The 18,812-nt window shown below is 48.0% G+C and overlaps 1 protein-coding gene across 2 annotated transcripts in view; it reads left to right on the forward strand.

The window, feature by feature from the left end:
- The window catches only part of SGSM2 (small G protein signaling modulator 2), a 127,961-nt gene that overhangs the window by 65,065 nt on the left and 44,084 nt on the right, over positions 1-18,812 (forward strand). For both annotated transcript variants that reach the window (XM_055001677.1, XM_055001676.1), the window contains exons 4-7: positions 8,692-8,853; positions 12,383-12,450; positions 14,773-14,918; positions 16,571-16,705. In XM_055001677.1, coding sequence (XP_054857652.1) covers positions 8,692-8,853; positions 12,383-12,450; positions 14,773-14,918; positions 16,571-16,705 — 511 coding nt within the window. The remainder of the gene's footprint in view (positions 1-8,691; positions 8,854-12,382; positions 12,451-14,772; positions 14,919-16,570; positions 16,706-18,812) is intronic.

An 18,812-nucleotide genomic window follows, 5' to 3' on the forward strand; every position in this document is an offset into this window, starting at 1 on the left:
AAGAATGTGCCGTATGGACCACTGGTCTATTCTGAAGTGCTTAGGACAGGAAACAGGTGTTGGGAAACAGCTTTCCTTTGCCTGAGATCCTGAGAGCGGCTGCCAGTCGGACCTGGCCGTCCTGACAACGGACCTTGGCAGCCCGATGGTCTGACTCAGGATAATGCTACCTTAGATTGGTTTTGTTTTTATTATTTTGGCGCATTTATAACCCACTTTATTTTTGGCCCTTAGAGGCCCTCAAAACGGCTGACAAAATGTTTAGAAAGCCAGGTAACAGTCCTCAAAATGGTCCTTTAGAGGCCTGGCCCAGAATGTTTTGGAATCTGAGATGAAAAATTCAGAGAGTGCCCCCTCTCCCTCGGTGTTTATGAATTGTGGTGGACGGATCTATTGCTGCTGCGGATCCAGGGGTGAGGGGAAAGCGTTCTGTACATACTATCAGGGCCCAGACCCATCGCAGACAGAGTCCCAAGGCAGCAATCTTAAGCAAGACTACTCAAAAGTAAGTCCCATTGTATTCAATGGGCCTGACTCCCAGGAAAGTATTCTTCAGATTGCAGCTTGTAGCGGAACGCAGATGACCACCTATAAGAGTTTAAGGCATGGGAAGGAAAACCAGTTTTATCTTTGGAGGTATATTATGTGGGGGGAGGGGCTGCATGAATGTCCATGAATGACGGGGGATTGATCCTAAAGCCCACATTCTCCCCCGGTTCTTGCTACTGTAAATTTCTGGGGGTTGGAGCGGGTCAATTCCCTCATCTCTCTGGATTCCCTCCCCCCTTGAACTGACTCCACGTTCTGAGCCTCTTGGAGAGGGCCCCCTCCCCCCTCAGGCTGTTCGGGGAGTTTTTTCCTCCTTTTTTTAAAAAAAAACCCATGTGTTGCTATTTTTTGCATACCTGGGCACTCCTCTGAGGATGCAGAACCCCCCGCCCCATGTCTGCAAGAAGCCCCCCCCCTTATTACCTTCTGATAAGCAGTCACCAAATGTGACCAACAGTGGGAATGAGTGGGGTTATGAGATCTATAGGGACATAGCATGAGATTTAATTTTTTCTGCTTTGGAAAGGCGACCATTGTGTTTTATAACAACAACAACAACATTCGATTTATATACTGCCCTTCAGGATGACTAAACACCCACTCAGAGCAGTTTACAAAGTATGTCATTATTATCCCCACAACAAAACACCCTGTGAGGTGAGTGGGGCTGAGAGAGCTCCAGAAAGCCGTGACTAGCCCGAGGTCACTGTGCTGGCTTCAAGGGGAGGAGTGGGGAATCAAACCCGGCTCTCCACATTCGAGTCCCGCACTCTCAACCACTACACCAAACTGGCTTTGCCCTACTAATGCTACTATATTCTCCTTGTAGGAAGGTTGTACCCCTCCTTTGTTCCAGTCCCATTTCTGTCATGCCATGCAAATGGATAGTATAAAGTGTCCATTTTTTTGGTAAGGGCCAGGGGCTGAGCTATCCTTTGGCTTGACAGGGAGTAAGGGGAGTGGAACTGGAATCGGAAAATGTGGGGGTGGGCACAGAATTGCTCCCCTGTCTCACACCCCATTTTCCTTGAGAGTCTGTGGCCGCATTAAGTGTGAAATGGGTTCTCCCTTGAGGTATTTCCCCATCAGCCTGGTGCCCCTAGACTGATGGTGCCCTGCAAGGGGCTGGGGTTGTTCGTTGGCTCTCAGTGGAGGAGCTCCCTGTTCTCTCTGCATCCCCATCCTTGGGAAGCTGCAAAAGAGTCTATGTGAGTTTTTCCTTCTTGCTTTTTTATTTGCAGGTCAAGACACGGGGAGAATGTAGGCAGAACACTCAGCTTTCAGAAGCCGCTTTCGTCTCTGTTCAGGTCACTAGCTTACAGCACGCCAGAGCCAGGCGTATGGGAGATCTAGAGGGGGGAGGTGCTCTCCGCACAGACTGGCAGGTTCTAAGCAGGTTCCTGGTGGTTTCACCTCCGTGATTAGCTGGTTTGTCCGTCTGAATGGGTGTGGCAGGTTGCCGGGCTTTCAGGGGGAGATACATACATGTAGTTGCAGAGCTAGAAAAAGTGCAGAAGAGGGCAACCCTGGTGACCAAGGGGTGGAGCACCTGCTCTGTGAGGAAAGGCTGAAGAAGAGTCTGGGATAAGAAGAAAGCATTAAAGGGGCAGTGACAAAAGGTCTGTGAAGTTACGTGTGGGGTGAAGAAAGCGGGGAGAGAACTTTTTCTCCTCCCATAATATGAGATCTTGGCAGCCCCCAGTGAAGTTCGTGGGCAATAGGTTAAGGACAGACAAAAGGAAAGACTTCTTTACTCATCAAGAGATTAAGTTGTGCAGTTCACTGCCAGTAGAGGTAGCAACGGCCGTGAGCACAGACAGCTTTAGTAGGGCGTTTGATTCCAGGTGGGGAGGACAGATGGGTGGATAGGGAACTGGTTAGTGGACCGCACTCAAAGAGTGGTGGTCAATGGTGTTTCATCAGATTGGAGGGAGGTGTCCAGTGGGGTGCCGCAGGGCTCGGTTTTGGGCCCGGTACTTTTCAATATTTTTATCAGTGATCTGGATGAAGGAGTGGAAGGGCTGCTCATTAAATTTGCTGATGATACCAAATTGGGAGGAGTAGCAAACACCCAAGAAGATAGAACTAAAATTCAACAAGACCGGAATACTCTGGAGAAGTGGGCGGTTGTGAACAGGATGCAATTCAGCATAGACAAGTGCACAGTATTACAACTGGGCCACAAAAATGTGAAGCACAGATACAGGATGGGGGATACACTTCTGGGCAGTAGTATATGTGAAAGGGATCTTGGGGTAAGAGTGGACTGTAAACTGAATATCAACAGTCAGTGTGATGCGGCAAACTCAGTCTTGGGTTGTATCAAAAGAGCCATTGCATCGAAATCACAGGAGGTCATAGTCCCTTTCTATACTGGTCAGGCTGCACCTGGAGTACTGTGTGCAGTTCTGGAGGCCTTAGTTCAAAAAGGATGTGGACAAAATCGAGAGGGTGCAGAAGAGAGTGACGAGGATGATCAGGGGTCTGGAGACTGAGCCCTACAAGGAAAGGCTGAGGGCCTTGGGAATGTTTAGTTTGGAGAAGAGGAGATTGAGGGGGAGGGGCATGATTGCTCTCTTCAAATATTTGAAAGGCTGTCATTTGGAGGAGGGCAGGGAGCTGTTCCAGTTGACAGCAGAGGGTAGGACTCAAAGCAAGGGGCTTAAATTACATGCAGAAAGGTACCGGCTGGGTATTAAGAAGAACTTTTTCAAGGTCAGAGTAGTTCCAAGGTGGAATCAGCTGCCTAGGGAGGTGGTGAGCTCCCCTTCCCTGGCAGTTTTCAAGAAGAGGTTGGATGAATATTTGTCAGAGATGCTTTAGGCTGATCCTGCATTGGGCAGGGGGTTGGACTAGAAGGTCTGCATGATCCCTTCCAACTCGGTGTGATTCTGTGATTCAGACCATTGTGGCTATTAGCCAAAATGCCTAAAGGTAACCCATACATTCAGGCAGGGAACCTCTGAATACCAATGCTAGGAACTGGTCTTGACCTCAGGACCCTGTTCGTTGGCCCTCAATGGGGCAACTGGCTGGCTGCGATGTATAACTGGACGCTGAACTTGATAAACAATTGGCCTGGTCCAGCAGAACTCTTCTTACGCAGCCTGAACCTGGACAAAGGGGGAAATACCTTATGCTTGGGGCATAAGTTGTTTTAGGTTTGTTTTTAATGTGTCATTTTATTGTTCAGTGTTGTTTTTACTTTGTTATTACCTGCCTTGGATCCTGGAATGCCCTGGAGAAAGGTGGCTTTATAAATACTTTAAATAAATAAAAGTTCTTGTGTAGAAAGGACACAAAACTTGAGGAGAGGTGATCCTGAAGGTAATGACTATCAAGCTTCACAAACTCCATGGTTTCCTAGAAGTCCTGCCCAGTCCATTTAATTTTCAGGGCAGTGTATACTGTTCACCCCGCTTCTGTTGTCCCCACAATAAACCCGCGATGGAGGTTAGAGAAAGTGACTGGCCCAAGCAGGGGCGGCGGGTCTATTGAGGCCAGGTAGGTGGTGGCCGCAGGCGCGGGGTGCCGGAGGGAGCGCCGGAGGAGGTGCGGCACGCGGGAGCGCACGCCACAAAGCACCAGCCTCCTATCCCTCCCACCCCGTGCTGCTGCCGCCGCCAGCACAAGCCCCCGGCCAGGCGCAGCCACCGCGGGCAGGCATCTGCGGCGGCACAGGCAACCAAGCGGGAGAGCTCGGAGGCCGCCCGCCACAGCAATCGGGCGGCGGCAGCGCGCACGCTCCCATGATGATGTCATGTGTGACGTCATCACGCAGGCTGGTGCGCGGCCGCGAGCGTGGTAAACCCTTGCGCCGCCCCTGGGCCCAAGGCCACCCACTTACTGAGCTTCATGGCTGAGCGGGGATTTGAACCTGTATCTCCCAGGCCTTGGTCCAGCAATTAACCCCTGAGGCACACTGGCTGAATGCTGGCGCCTAAGTGGGAAGTTCAGTCCTGACATCTCCGGTTACAGGGTCTTAAGTACCAGGTGTTTAGAAGAACCTTTCTCTACTGAGACTTGAGGATGCTGCTGGGTCAGAATCGAGGGCACAGGGGTGGGTCCAAGGGTGTGTTTCCATGGGCAGAAGGGCTTTTGTGACTTCTGCATCCAGCAGCAGCCCAAAACCTGACCTGACGTTCAGCTCCTGCTGTGCAGGGGGCATGCAGGAGCAGGATTTCAGAGGCATTGGGGAGTGCCCCAGAAGGGGGGATGTGCCAAAGTCTACATGCACCTGGGAAAACATGCTGTTGCATCCACCCTACTGGATCAGACAGACCAATGGTTGATGTAAGGCAGCACTAGAAGTGTGTAGTTGCTATTTCAATGAAGCTAGCAAACTTTCTCTTGCCTTGTGAGATCAGGACTCCACAGTGGGAACACACCCCATTTGGACTTCAGTCTTGAAATGTTTTGGGGGGGCACAGTTGTACAAAGGGCAAAACAGCTGTTGCGGGTTGGAAAACGGTGCTGGGGGAAACAAATCATTCTCCACATGTTCAGGAATTGAGGAAAACCCACCCCTGATGTGTAACTGTGTGACACAGGGTGGGAACCCTGGACCCAACCTGCGTTTTCATAATGTATGACACATTAGTGGTGAACCATTATCATTTCATCTGAATGGAACATTGCTTGATATGTTACCGGGTGCGCTTTCCTCTGCAGCCGTAACCTTTTTGATATTTTTTTAATACAAAGCAAAACGAAAGCTGGTATGCAATTCCTAGGGAAGGTTGCTGGAGAGACCAGTGGCTGGAAATGAGAACGTTCTGGTTGTTGCACAAGATCTTGTGTATGTTTTTCTTCTGACTTCCCTCCAAGCCAGTCAGCAAATGTGAAGCATTAAGGCTGTTTGCAGATCTGGCAGCGGGCTCTTTGTTCTCACCTGTGCTTTGTGTGTGGACTCAAATGTCTCCCAGCTCCTAGAAAAAGTCAGAAGATGAGAGCATTCAACGGGAAGCAGTTTCCGTCCACCAGAGAGGCTATAACTTTTCCTTTCCCACCATGTTTGGAAGCAGTTGGCAGCCTTTGCTGGCCAGGCGGGGCAGTCTGCTTGTAGAGTCCAGAGAACGGGTCAGTTTCTAGCTGTCTTCAGGCTGGAAGGGGGTGCTGCGTTGGGGCACTTTGCAGAATGCTGAAGCCCTGAAGGGTAGGCTCAATTGATGCTGGAGTGCTGCGGAGTGATGCATTTCATCCTAAAGACTGCAGAGGAGTTAGCCGTGTTAGTCTGTGGTAGTAAAATCAAAAAGAGTCCTAAAGACTGTTGTGGGTGTTGGGGGGGGGCTTTTTGGTCAGGGAAATGGCACGGGGTGAGATTTATCATCTTTCCCCCAGTGCAACAGCGCTTATTCATATTGACCCCCCCCCTTGTGGTGTCTGGGGGATGCAGTTACAGTCCCCCAACATCACTGTTGGTTGGCCGCAAGTGTCTGCTAGTTTAGGATCGCTACTCTGTAGCTGCAAGGGAAGGGCTGGACTGCCGAGGAGAAGTCGGTCTTGGTGCCGAGCTCTGTTGGCGGAAACGAGGAGGGCTCCGCGTGATGTACTGTCTTTTCTCTGGGCCTGTAAGACAGAGATGTTCCGCTGGGCATGTGGCTGAGGTTGGAGCGCTGGGCAAGCTCCTCCGCTGGTCTCCTGCTGAGGGGGGAATGTAATCCGCCCCCCCCCCGCCCATGGTCTGCTGACTCTCTTCATCTCCCACCCCATGGGATGTATTGGGTTGGGTTTGATATATGGGTCACTATGTAGCCACCTTCTTGCACTGAATTTTTATGTTTTTAATAAGTTTTTATGTGATTTTTATTACTTGTTGTTACCTGCTCTGAGCCCACTTGTGGGGAGAGCGGACTATAAGTCTAATGAAATAAGTACATAGATAAATAAATAAATAGATAAATAAGTCAGGTTGGGATTTAATTCCCCCCTTTCATTCGCTCCTGTTCATCTGGTCCTTTCCCAGACATTTTCAGTTTGCTTGTGGTTGCATCGGGTGGGGGAGGCAACAGTGAAAGACGGGTTCCGCTTGCGGCCTGCAAATCATCCCACCACCGTAACGACTGTTTTACAGCAGAGAAGTGGCATCTTGGAGTCTTGGAGCCAAACTTGCTGTGAGGTGTGGAGTTCGGTCCTTGTTTGTGGAAGAGGAGGCAGGCTGAGGACCCTTCTTCCACAGACATGCAAGAGCTAAAAGTTAGATTTTGCTGCTTTGGCCATGGGCTGTAATGATGACAGCAACAACAACTGCAGTCATTTTTGGAGGCCTTGCTTGAGGTATCCTCACCTTCTGAGATCAGGCAGGCCCAGGAGAGGGCCTTTTCAGTAGTGGCACCAAAAATCTGGAACTCTCTCCCCAGGGAGACTCGCCTGTCCCCTTCGGTTGCCCTCTTCCGCAAGTGGGTGCAGACTTTTTCATCTTGCTTGGCATTCCCTCAGGATCCTTCCTCCTTCCCCAGTGCTTTTAACTGTTGTTATTTATCTTCTGTATTTATTTTAAGTTCTGGTCTTTAATTTTTTTGATATATTTATATGTTGCTTTTAGTGGCTTTTAAAATGAGATTGTAATCTGTTTGCTTTAAATCTGATAGCTGCTGTGATGACCTTGTGAGGGCAGAAAGGAGGGGTAGGAATAAATAATAATAAATGATTGAAAACCTTTCAAATAGCTCATGAACAATATAAAATACTCCCCATGTTCCAAAACAAACGGGCTCTCGCTCTGGCCCAAGGCTGAAGGAGACTCCACTCCTATCTGGAAAGACTGCAGCTCAGTGGCCAGTGTCTGTTTCTCATGCAGGTTGACCCAGCAGGCTCAGTGGCCACTCGCAGTTCAGTAGCTGGGGTTGGGAAACACCTTTCTTGTGTTCCCCTCCCATGTGGCTTCATAACATTTTTTGACTTTCACGAGACACTGTCGTTTGTCCTTACATCCAAACAAAAAACCAGGCTGTGAAGGGAGTCTTGGTTCTGACACAGCAGCAGTCTGTGGTTTGGATGTGTGGCTGGGGTCTCGGACTCGGATCTGGGAGACCCAGGCTTGAATACTCTCCCCCCCCAGAAACCTGCTGGGTGGCCACGGTGTCAGTCGCGTTCGCTCGGCTTAACCCACCTCACAGGGTGGTTGTGAGGACAAAATGAAGGGGTGTGTGTGAAAAATATACGCTGCCCTGAGCTCCTTGGAGGAAGGGGCAAGATAAAAATGTACTAAAAACCATTTGATTTATATCACAGCTTGGGAGGGGAAAAGAGAGAGAGGGTGTAAGCCAAGAGATCTTCAAGGGCGGGTCACCAGAGGCTCACTGCAGTGGTGGTTGTCACGTTGGACCCATGACCACATATTGGTTAATAGAATAGGTCACATTCTTCCCTTTTCGGCTTACCCTTCCCTTTTGGTTTAAATCTAAATTGGAAACTCCTTGAGTAGGGACCTGTTTTGAAGGACTAAATCTGCTTATGAGTAAAAATAACAGTCCTGAAACAAACAAAAAAGAGAGTGCGTGCTTTCTTGTTTTTTAGATGATGTGTGTTTGGAGGCATCATCTTAGAAGAGGCATTCCCTCTGTCAGGCCTGCCTAGGGGATTCTCTCAGACTCGTCACTTCATCCCACACGGTTGCATGAGTTAAGGGTCTTTATTCAGATAAAACTCCCTGGCAGTGCACTGATGCATAGAGATTGCCTGGAATGCTGAAGCGAAGTCTTCCCCGAGAGGTTATACCCCAGTCCCCTCCCCCCCCAGTCCAAACAAGTCAGTTGAAGCCAGCGAAAGTCCTGCAAAAGATGCAAAGCTGAATTTCCCACGGCTGGTTCCCACACGTTCCCAGCTGTACTGATAAGGCCTCTTAGCAAAGCATAGCCAAGTACAATGAAGGAAGAAAGCCCATCCCCCACCCCAACAGATATGCATTCACACTTGTGGCAGGCAGGCTGGCTTGCCTGCCTGACACCCTCCTCTTCGGGAAAGAGGGGAGGATATCGCTTCTAGGATGGCTCTGGCCATATGCATTTAAAAAGAACAGTTACTTGTATTAAAAACCATACCCTGTTCCTGATTAATTATAAGGATATGGGATATGGATGCCAGCCGTAAGTTTTCATCCAAGCCCTCCTCTCATTATCTGTGTTTTTTCCTCCCTTGCAGGAAATCTCAGCCAGTGGGCCAAGAATCCCTTAAGAGGCAAAGTTCGGCTACAAGCAAAGCTCTTGCCTTGACCCCGCAAGCCATAAAGCACATTTGGGTGCGCACTGCATTGATTGAAAGAGTGCTGGACAAAATCATGCAACACATCGTGGACAACTGCAGGTAGGTGCTGGCAAGTTCTGATTTTGAAACAGAAAAGTAACTGGGAAGGGTGTATACTTTTCCCACCAGATTTTAAATCAGATTAATGCAAGATGGTATATCAGAGACAGCTCTTTTGCAGCTGAAAGTGAAGGCAGTCTATAGTCAGCAAGATCCTAGTGTTCGTTGGCATGGCAAATCTATGTCTCGTGTGATTGATTACTCCTCTAGAAACACACCTGCGCGCTCTCGCACAAGCACACTCACAAATAAATTGCTGCATATGGAGGTGTACCAGTCTTCTCCCTGACATGTTAGTATTCTGTGGTCAGGGATTTTGCTGTGTTTGAACCCCCATCTGCAGAGCCCAGACATGGCTTGACCCACCTCAGTAACCAGACCAAGGAGGAAGCCCGACTTTGGCAAGCTCATCGGGTGGTTAGGGAATGCCACTTGACTTGCTCGTATGGAGGGAAAAGGCTTCTTTTGGTTGTGTGGCTTATTCCTCTGCACTTTCCTCCTTTGACCAGAGCCTTGTGTGTGTGTTGGGGGGGGGCGCTTCTCAAAAGCTGTCGATGGATCACGGGGATCACAGTTGACCTTTCTCTGCCAGAGGCCCTGGAGGGCAACATGCTGACAGTCAGAAAAGACCACATGGAACCAGATCAGCAGGACTCTGACTGTATCCGGGAGCCACTTCCGACTGTTCCGGGCATGAGTCCTGACACTTGCAGGCTGCTCAGTTGCACGTTTACAGCACAGAGTAGTCCATAACTTGTAAGTAGAGAGACATCCTATGCCCAGTTAGGCAAACACGGTTTGGGCACGATTGGCCCTGGCAGAGTCATGACTTTGGTGCCACATTCAATAGAGAGAAGAGTGAGGGTGAATGAACAATATAAAAATAAGTAAGCAAAAGCTCTCCGCATCCCATTGTAGAAGCTACAGGAAACCAGAGTCAACAGGTCTGGATATCCTAGAAGCCAAACGTCAAGCTTCCCTTCAAGCCAAGAGCGGAGGCTCTTTTGCAGCATCCCCCCAAAACCTAGGCAGTCGCTTAGGGTTGCTAGGCCTGTTTAGAGGAGGAAGGGCAATTAGGTACTTTGGTGCTGGGGAGGGCAAGAGCATGCAGGCCCCACCCCAAGGGCCTCACCTCATTGTAGAACCTGCCATCGTGACTTCTTTGATGAGCTGCCAGGTGAGGTCTCCGTACTGAATGCCCAACCTGCCCTTTCTTTTTCAAAACCAGAGAATTTTCCTGGACGGAGGGATGATGTCACTGTTAGCATCCCTGGTGAGGCACAGTCAGGCTTATTTTTGTGTGTAGGAGACGCCCTATGGCGCAGAGTGGTAAGCTGCAGTACTGCAGCCCACGCTCTGCTCGTGACCAGAGTTCGATTCTGGCAGAAACCGGGTTCAAATAGCCAGGTCAAGGTTGACTCAGCCTTCCATCCTTCTGAGGTCGGTAAAACGAATACCCAATTTCCTGGGGGTAAAGGGCAGATGACTGGGGAAGAAAATGGCAAACCACCCTGTAAATTGTCAAGAAAACGTCATGATGCGACACCCTCCCCACCCCACATGGGTCAGTATGACTTGGTGCTTGCACAGGGGGGCTACCTTTACCTTTTTTAGGAGATAGGGCTTGGAGCATGTCTGCCATCTAGTGGCAAAGTGGGGTTTCTGTGCCAGTTACAGGGATACAATTTTGCCTTGCTTGCTTTGTACCTTCAGGAGATGCTCAGTACTGGTGTGTTGGTGCGCTTGTTTACACCAGATGGTCAAGGAGCTATAAACAGGAATAGTCTTGTATAACTCTAAGGGCTTCAACATGTTACACTGAAAGGGAGAATCAGAGGTTGAGGGGAATTGCAAGACAGAAGGCGGCTTTACTTGCCCGTGAAAAGGGAGCAGTAGGGAGTCTTGTGCCAATGGGATCACATACAAAAAAATGGAACATGCCATGAGCAAGGCTGTCAAGCTGTTGTATTTACTGTATTTTTATGCTGCTTTATACTGAGGTTCCAAAGCAGTGAATGCAAGAAAACAGTTGAAAAAATACATCAAATTCTATAAAAAGACTAACATCTACTAAACATTAAAACCACCCAGAAGACTGATGCAGGTGAATCCCTTCAGCTACAGTCCAACTCAAATCCGTTTTAAGCAACCATTGAGATGGTGCCAGGCAGGGGGTGCCTGTCAGTTCTAGGGGTGGCAGTCCATGGCAGATAGATCCCCAACCCCCTCACAGCAAGTACTCCGGGGTCTTGGATGAAAAGGTTTTATTATAGAGATCCATTAAGTTCACAGGTACCTCCAAAGATGAATAGGAATTGGCAGGAATGAGAATACAAGCGTATGAACTTTGATATAAGGAGCAGGATTCCCACCTCCCCTGGGGCAGTTAGCAAAAAGGCGCAAAAGTCCCGATTCTCATAAGAAACACAATAGCTTTGTCCGGCCAGAGAAAGCCAGAAGATTACAAGGAATTCGACTCCCCCTGTCTCTTGCGAAGAGTTACACTTTAGTGCAAGGTCACGAAGCAGGCTTCAGAGATAACAGTCTCAACATTAGTACTTTCAGTTTTAGGCAAGCCCGAGATGGCATGGCTGTAATGGTCACAGTACATGAGCATAATAAGAGAGCATATGATCAAAATCATAAACAGTATGATCAAAATCAATACAGGGAACAGGGAACACATGAATGGCATGGATAAATGGGATGCAGACCTGACGGTGCCAAAGCTTCAGGGGAAGCTACTGAGAAGACCCTGTTTCTAGCAGTGGTCAGCTGGGCTTCCATGTAAGATGATATCTGAAACACCTGCTGATTGTACAATTTGGGGAGTCTCCTGTGGGAGAAAGCGTGTCCTGAAATGCCCTGGATCAAGGTTGCTTAAAGCCAGTGCCTTCGCTTGGGCCTTGGGAGCAAACTGGCAATTGTTTTCAGCCAATTGTTTCAGCCAATTCAGCACAACGCAGATCAGGTGGTATCACCAGACCTCTGTGATTAATGCAGTTGCTGCTTTTGATATAGCTGCAGTTTCCAATTGGTTTTAGCAACTGGAATTTGCCACACAGGCAAGACCTCCCAGATAATGTGCTTGTATAGCTGGTTGTTCATCTCAGGATAATTAACGAGCCTGCAACTCCGAACTTTGCCTGTGCAAACCAGACAAGCCTTTCACGGCTCAGTCCTATTCATTTGTGTGGCTTGGTGGGGGATCATTGTAGTCTTTAAAGACCCTCCAGTCTGGCCATGGCCATAGCCCCTAATCCCAAGCCCCCCGCCCCTGATTCTGTTCATCTGCTCCATGATCTTTAACACTTTCATCAACTGGGCATCAGCTGGGCCACTGGCCCACAAAGATTTCTGCCCATGATTCGTCTGCAAGTGGTTAAGGTGTCACAGGGCTTTTTACAATTTTTGGCGTTTGTGAAGGGCTGTGTTGCCACCCATCAGCTTTTTAGGCTGTTTTGCAATACAGACTGTTTCTTTTTAATTCAAAAGTGGTTGTGTGTGTGTGTGTGTGGGTCTCTTCCAGCAAATATTACGAGAAAGAAGCTTTACTGGCAGATCCCGTCTGTGGGCCCATCTTGGCGTGCCTTCTTGGTAAGCCGTCTTCAGATGCTATTTCTGTGTGTTTTAGAATTGCTGTGTTTCGACAGGCCGTGTGTGGATTTTCAGAGACATTTTGCACAAAGACAGTCACAAGTCGGAGATGTGGTGCTCCTGTGCCAAGGAAGGTGGGCTACACAACGGCACCCTGTCTGAAATGAGGGTTTAGAGAGGTTCGGCATTTTGAGACGCAAAGGACAGACCAGAGCTTCAGTGCCCAACATCAGCAGCAAGTGCTGCGTTCTTTCTGAGGCAGCCCACAGGGCCCCTTTTATACTACAGAAGCAAGAGTTTTCCTTGAAAAATAAGAGAGCGGAAGAATTCAGCCGCCTGAGGGCATAATTCTCACTGAGGTGGCAAACCTGTTCCCAGACTATACTGCCTGAGACAGATTGGGGAGGGGTATCACATCACTTAAGGCTCTTCCATATGACCCCTCCAACACCACACAGAAAACCAGCCCCTCAGGAAGAAAACGAGACTCAAACCATTTCTCTTGACCTGCTAGTTTTCTGCATACAAGGATTTTTTAAAAAATGTATGGAGGAACATTCAGTCACATTACCCTCATTTTCAGCCTAAACTGATACATCTCAGACACAGGCTGGCCACCTCAATGTAAATACCTCTTACATCATACCTCTTAAAAACCATTTTTAAACTTTTCCGTCTACCATGTCACACATTACCCCATTTTAATTAAACCTTTTTTATCCCTGCCCTCTTGGTGCATAAGATGCTTTATGGATGGTGTCTAAGCTGATTTCTTCTGTTTTGCTTCTGGTGCCTGGGGTGCCTGTGTTGGGCTGGCTGACACTTCTGGATTCAGCTTTTGAAACTGAGTATGGGACACCTTGTGTCTGAGGCTGGAATTGCCCTGAACCCCGTGTGTAACCTGTGTGTGGTGCTGGGAGTTCCACGTACCGAGCTCCCAGTTTGTTTTTCTAAAAGCAAGACACCCCTTGCGGAGAGATGTGTCGGATTCTGATCCGAACTGTAGCACAGAGGTAGGATTTAAAGCCTTTCCACATGTTATTTTCTGATCGGAAACAGCTATCCACAGCTCTTAGCCTTGATAAGTTAATGGAGCCTCCATATTCTGGGACAGTGTACCTCTAAAAACCGTCATTAGCCACATGAAGATTAAGAATGTACAAATTTTCATTTTCTTTCCAAAACTTTAATTTCAATACGTTTGTTGCCATAATGAATGGGGCTTTTCTGGTGCATTTTTCATCAACTTTTGAATGAATGTATAGCCTTAAATTTATATCACTTCCTTTGTAGCAGTGAGGATTAGATTCTTGCTTTTTGATTTTAATAAAAGCTGCGATTTTCCAGGGGACTGAATAAGAATGTCCGGGCTGGGCCATCTAGTCCCGCACCATGTTTTTAAGAGTGACCCGGGAGACCATCAGAAGGGGGGCCACATGATTATTATAATACTTGCAAAAGAATATACAAAAACAAGAAATATAGATAGTGCAAAGATTACAAAGGACTAAGGAATGACCATTCACATTCAAAAACAGTTCAAAGGTTACAAGGATGAATTCAGAAATAAAATCTAGCTTTAATGTTCTTTGTTACTTCTTGTAGTGAATATATTCATCTTCATAAGAGATCAGAACAAAGTTTTTGTCTTCTTGGTATCTGTAGACTGAAAAATCCCTCGAAACAGGACTGCATCTGTTCTCCCGTCTGTTCTTTAGTCCTTGTAATCTTTGAACTGTTTTTGAATGTGAATTGTCATTCCTCAGTCAGTTGCGATATTTGAACTGAATTTCTTCTTTGTGTATATTCTGTTGCAGGTGTTGCAACAATCATTCTGATATTCGCAGTGTTTGCTGCAGTGCATTTTTTTCTGTTCTCCTTCCCCAACATCTGACAAAGGTGTGTTCTGCCATGGAAGTCCCATCCAGCTCTCACAGCTAATAGCCAGGGATAGACCTAGCCTCCATAAATTTGTCCAAGCCTCTTTTAAAACCATCTAAATCAGTGGCCATCACCTCATCCTGTGGCAGTGAATTCCACAAGTCAATCTCCTGTTATATGAAATAATACTTCTTTTTGACTTTCTTGAATGTACTGCTACCCAGTTTCATAAGAGCGACTCCAGGCTTCCTCAGGTGCTTGCACTGTATGTCTTTGGCATACGAGCTAGATATGAATGCAGCCTTAGCCAGAAGATTATCACACGAGTTTGGCTGTGGGCTGAGATGGTCCTCTTTTTGATGTCCTTTCTGACAAGAAGAGAAGCCTGGTTCTTGTTTGTAGTGACAGCAGTGTGCTCCAAATTCCATTCTCTATTTTCAGTTGGCCCGTGTGCACTAGAATACACCAAGCTGAAAACAGCCGACCACTTTTGGACAGATCCTTCGGCAGATGAGTTGGTCCAAAGGCATCGTATTCACGGAGCCCATGGTCGCCAGAACTCGCCATCAAAACGCCCAGCGTTAGCAGTGGGTGCTCCATTGTGTTGACTTTGCTTCTTTAGATTTGTGCTGCATTCCCTTTCTAAAGATCCAGGGTGGTTGATCCTGTGTTATCACGTGTGTTGGAGCATTGGATGAGGCCATTTTTTAAAAGATTTGGTCAGTTGGCCGTTGAAGTATCAGCTGTCTTTTAAAGCTTGATTACACAAAGGGGGGAAAGACAATTTAGATAGTTAAGAAGCTTGAGACGTGTTCTAATGACAATAGCAAATTTGTTGCTGTGAAAACCATGAAGTTAGCTTTAACAAAGGCTTCATTCTTCAATCATGGTCAAATAATAGATCATATTTGATCTGTTAAATGACTGGCATGCCTACCCAAAACCAGCGCCTGTCCCTCCACAGCCAGTTATTAATAGCTTTTGTCATTCTTTTAAAAGGCTTCCTTTCCTGGGTTTTAAGGTTCGGCTTTAGGGTTCTGTAGCGAAATAAGAACGCTAGTGACATGGCCTTCTCGGTGATGGCTGCACTTGAGGGGCAGAGCTCTTGTCTTACAGGCAGGGTAGTGCAGATTCAGTCCTTGACTTCTGCAGTTAAAGGCCCTCTGGTCAGTAGGCAACATTGGGAACAATCTCTCTCTGTTTGAGACCTGGGAGGACCAACCAGTCCGAGAAGACAACACTGGCCTGGATAATTCAAAGTAGTCTGATGGCGTAGAGGGCCACTTTCTATTTTGTTTAAAATCACAAGGCACCTCTAAGCAGAGTCAGTGGCCTTGGGTTGTTTAGGATTGAACCGGGGGACAGGGTGAAACAGACCTCAGCATTTCCCCCAGGTCAGCCTTTTTCTGCAGGCTTAAAAATAAAGCCCCCCCCCCACCTGAAAAGACTGGAGGCTGGCCACAGTACATTAAAAGATAAGGCTTTAATATAAACAGCTTCTCTCCTAGAATCTGAACTGCTCTGAAGCAAGCTGCACACAGTTAGATGGTAGATGCTGGAAACTGATTTCCTAAGTGCCACCAGATGCAGATTGGTACGGTGGTGTAGGAAGAGAAAGGGCTTCACTCCATGTGGTTTTTCAACCAGAAATGGCTCATGGGACATTATTTGCCTGTCCTAGTTCCTGGTATGAACTCTGTCTGTTTGGCATGAATGAGTTGGGTCTGGTTTGGCCCTTAGAGCTGGGAGGCCAGGGTCCACCACAGAGGCTGAAGATCCATGCGACTGTTCTGAAGGAGCAGAAGGGTCATTTGGCTGGTGGTGGGAGGAGAGAGTCTGGCACTGAGCTTAAGGATGGGAATGTTGAAGTTCTGCCAGAAGAATGGAGACCTTTCCTGTCTCTGGGAATGTTTGAAGAATAGAGGCTGGCCCCTTTGTCATTATTCACAAGGTTGCATGGGCTCTGAACCTTTCTGTTGCAAATCATCTAGCTTCTCTTGGATCATTGGCAGAGAACCACCTGTCCCTTCACCTGTTCCCCAAGATGCTTTGAGCCAGGGCTTCAGCCCAGGACTTTCTGCATCTAAATCAGGCGCTCCACCATGGAGCCATGGCCCCGCTTTATTCGGATGTGTGACATAGTCTTGGAAAGGTGGTATGCCTGCATCCATTTGGGTTGGGGTACAGTGTAGGGAAAATAGTAGTTGACTGGGCCTGTGTGGGATCTTCTTTGCACTAGATACGGAAGCGACACTCAAGTGGAAGCACAGCGGAGGACCGTTTTGCTGCATCAGCCAGAGATTATGTGGAATCGTTGCACCAGAATTCAAGGACACATTTACTGTACGGGAAGAACAATGTCCTGGTTCAGCCGGTAAGTGAGGACGTGTTGCATTGAGGACAGACTTAGAAATCTGTGTTTTGAAGCAGAAGGCAAGGGACTATAACTTCCAATTCTTCTCTCTTTGGGAAACGTCTGTTTAGTTAGACCTTTTAGGCTGCTCTTCCTCCAAGGGCCTCAGGGGCTTCATTCTCTCCTCCTGTGTTTTATTCTCATAACAACCTTGTGAGGTGGGCAAGGCTGCTGTGTGGATCACCTAGCAAGCTTTGTGGCAAAGCAGGAGTCCCACATTCTGGTCTGATACTCTTAACCTGTTGCACTGTGGCCACCACTTCCTCAGCCTTCAGCAGTGTTGATCTTTTCCAAATGCCTGCCAAGCACAAACTGCAGAAGGGGAAGGACTGGAAACAGTTGTGTGAGCCTGGCTTTGGGCATGATAATGGTAACCCTGTAGCTGGGTTTTGCCCTCTGGAGTCTTTCCTTTTCCTTTGTAGATCCTACAGGAATCAATTTTGTGTGGGTACCATTTATGATCATTTGCTTTTGTGGGGGGGGCAGTGACCCCCAGTAACTGAAATGTGCCCTGTAATCCTTTAAGGTGCCCCAGAGGATTTGCAGATTGAGGTGCCTTGTCACCTGGACACGCATGTCTGAGCCGGGGTTTCTGTGACCCAGGCTGGCAATGAAGCCCTGGCATTTCAGTCTCCCTTCATTGACCGATTCAGATTAATGATGCATTCCACCCCACCCCCACCCCTTTATGACTCATGCCTTTGACGTTGCAGCGTCTCCTGTATCTGGTTCACATCTTGATTTGGACAAGAAAACGGCAAGTCCCACTTGGCTTGTCATGCCATGCTTGATATCTGGCACTGGGGTGGGGGGATTGTGAGGGTGACTGATGAGAGGTGCCTCTAGGGCCGTGTGGTTCACCTGCCAGACTTCAACTAGTCAGAGCCCTGAGTTGACTTTCCCTGCAACTAGATGGGACATAACCAGGCTTCATTCCTTGCTCTCCCGTTCCCCCTCAATTGCATAAGCAGCCACACACTTGCAATATGTGAGCATAATCGCTGGAATGTTTCCTAATGGGAAGAAAGAAAAAAATATTAGGGAATGGGAAAGGAAGGAAGGTAGAATTGCTGAGCTGGCTTGGAGGAAGGGGAAGTAATAGAAGAGGGAAGAGAAGAAGCCGGGCTGGATGGATCCAGGATAGAGGAGTCCTTCAAGAATACCTGCAGCTGTTCCATCACTGCCTGCTCAGTCACCTGACACAGAAATGGGAGGTTTAAAACCAGGCAGTAACTGGTCGGGTCAGTGGAGTTCTTGATTCTGCCTGGCTGCTGTGAATGATGCTGGTTCTGTTGGGCTAAGTTGCAGCAGCGTCTCTTGCGTCGGTTTGGTTTGAGTAGAATAGACCTGATTCCCTGGTGTGTGGATGGTCCCCCTTGCTTCAGTTTGGTTTGGGGGGGGATTCCATTCCCTTGCTTCAGTTTGGTTTGGGGGGTATTCCATTCCCTTGCTTCAGTTTGGTTCTGTTGGGCTTTCTCTGGGTTCAGCTTGCCCGGGGAGTCTGTGTAAGGAGCTGCCAAGTAACTCTCAAGGATTTCACTGCATGAGTCCGGAAACTGCATGAGTTAAAGCACTTTATTGATAAGCTACTAGAATCATCTACTACGTTCCTTGCCAGGAATGGTGTTTCTCTACAAGCACATAACATATATAGGACTCTAATTACAGCCTAATCCCCAGAGTCCCCACCCCCTTCAGGAAACAGTTAAGTTCAAGAGATGAGCAGCAGGACAAAGCAGAGATGATGTGTTGGAAACTTCAAGGCCATGAGGCACGGCTTCCCAGGCTAAAGAGAAAACACACAAACAGCTGCAGAGTAACCCCCTCCCTCACAGGCTTTCACATTCCAGTCAGAGAACAGCTTCGGCCTCTGTCAGTAGAATCAAACGGTACACAGGGCCTTGCAAAATACAAGCAGTACAAAGCACCTTGCAGAGTATGACAGGGGACATCCTGACAGCCTGGTTCCCAGAACCGGATCACACACCCCTTACTTAGAAGGGTGTATGTAACTCTGCTTAGGATGTCACTGTTAGTTGGATGCTGTCACGTAGCCACTACACCGGCC

Source organism: Eublepharis macularius, chromosome 17, assembly GCF_028583425.1.
Source record: "Eublepharis macularius isolate TG4126 chromosome 17, MPM_Emac_v1.0, whole genome shotgun sequence".
NCBI lineage: Eukaryota > Metazoa > Chordata > Lepidosauria > Squamata > Eublepharidae > Eublepharis > Eublepharis macularius.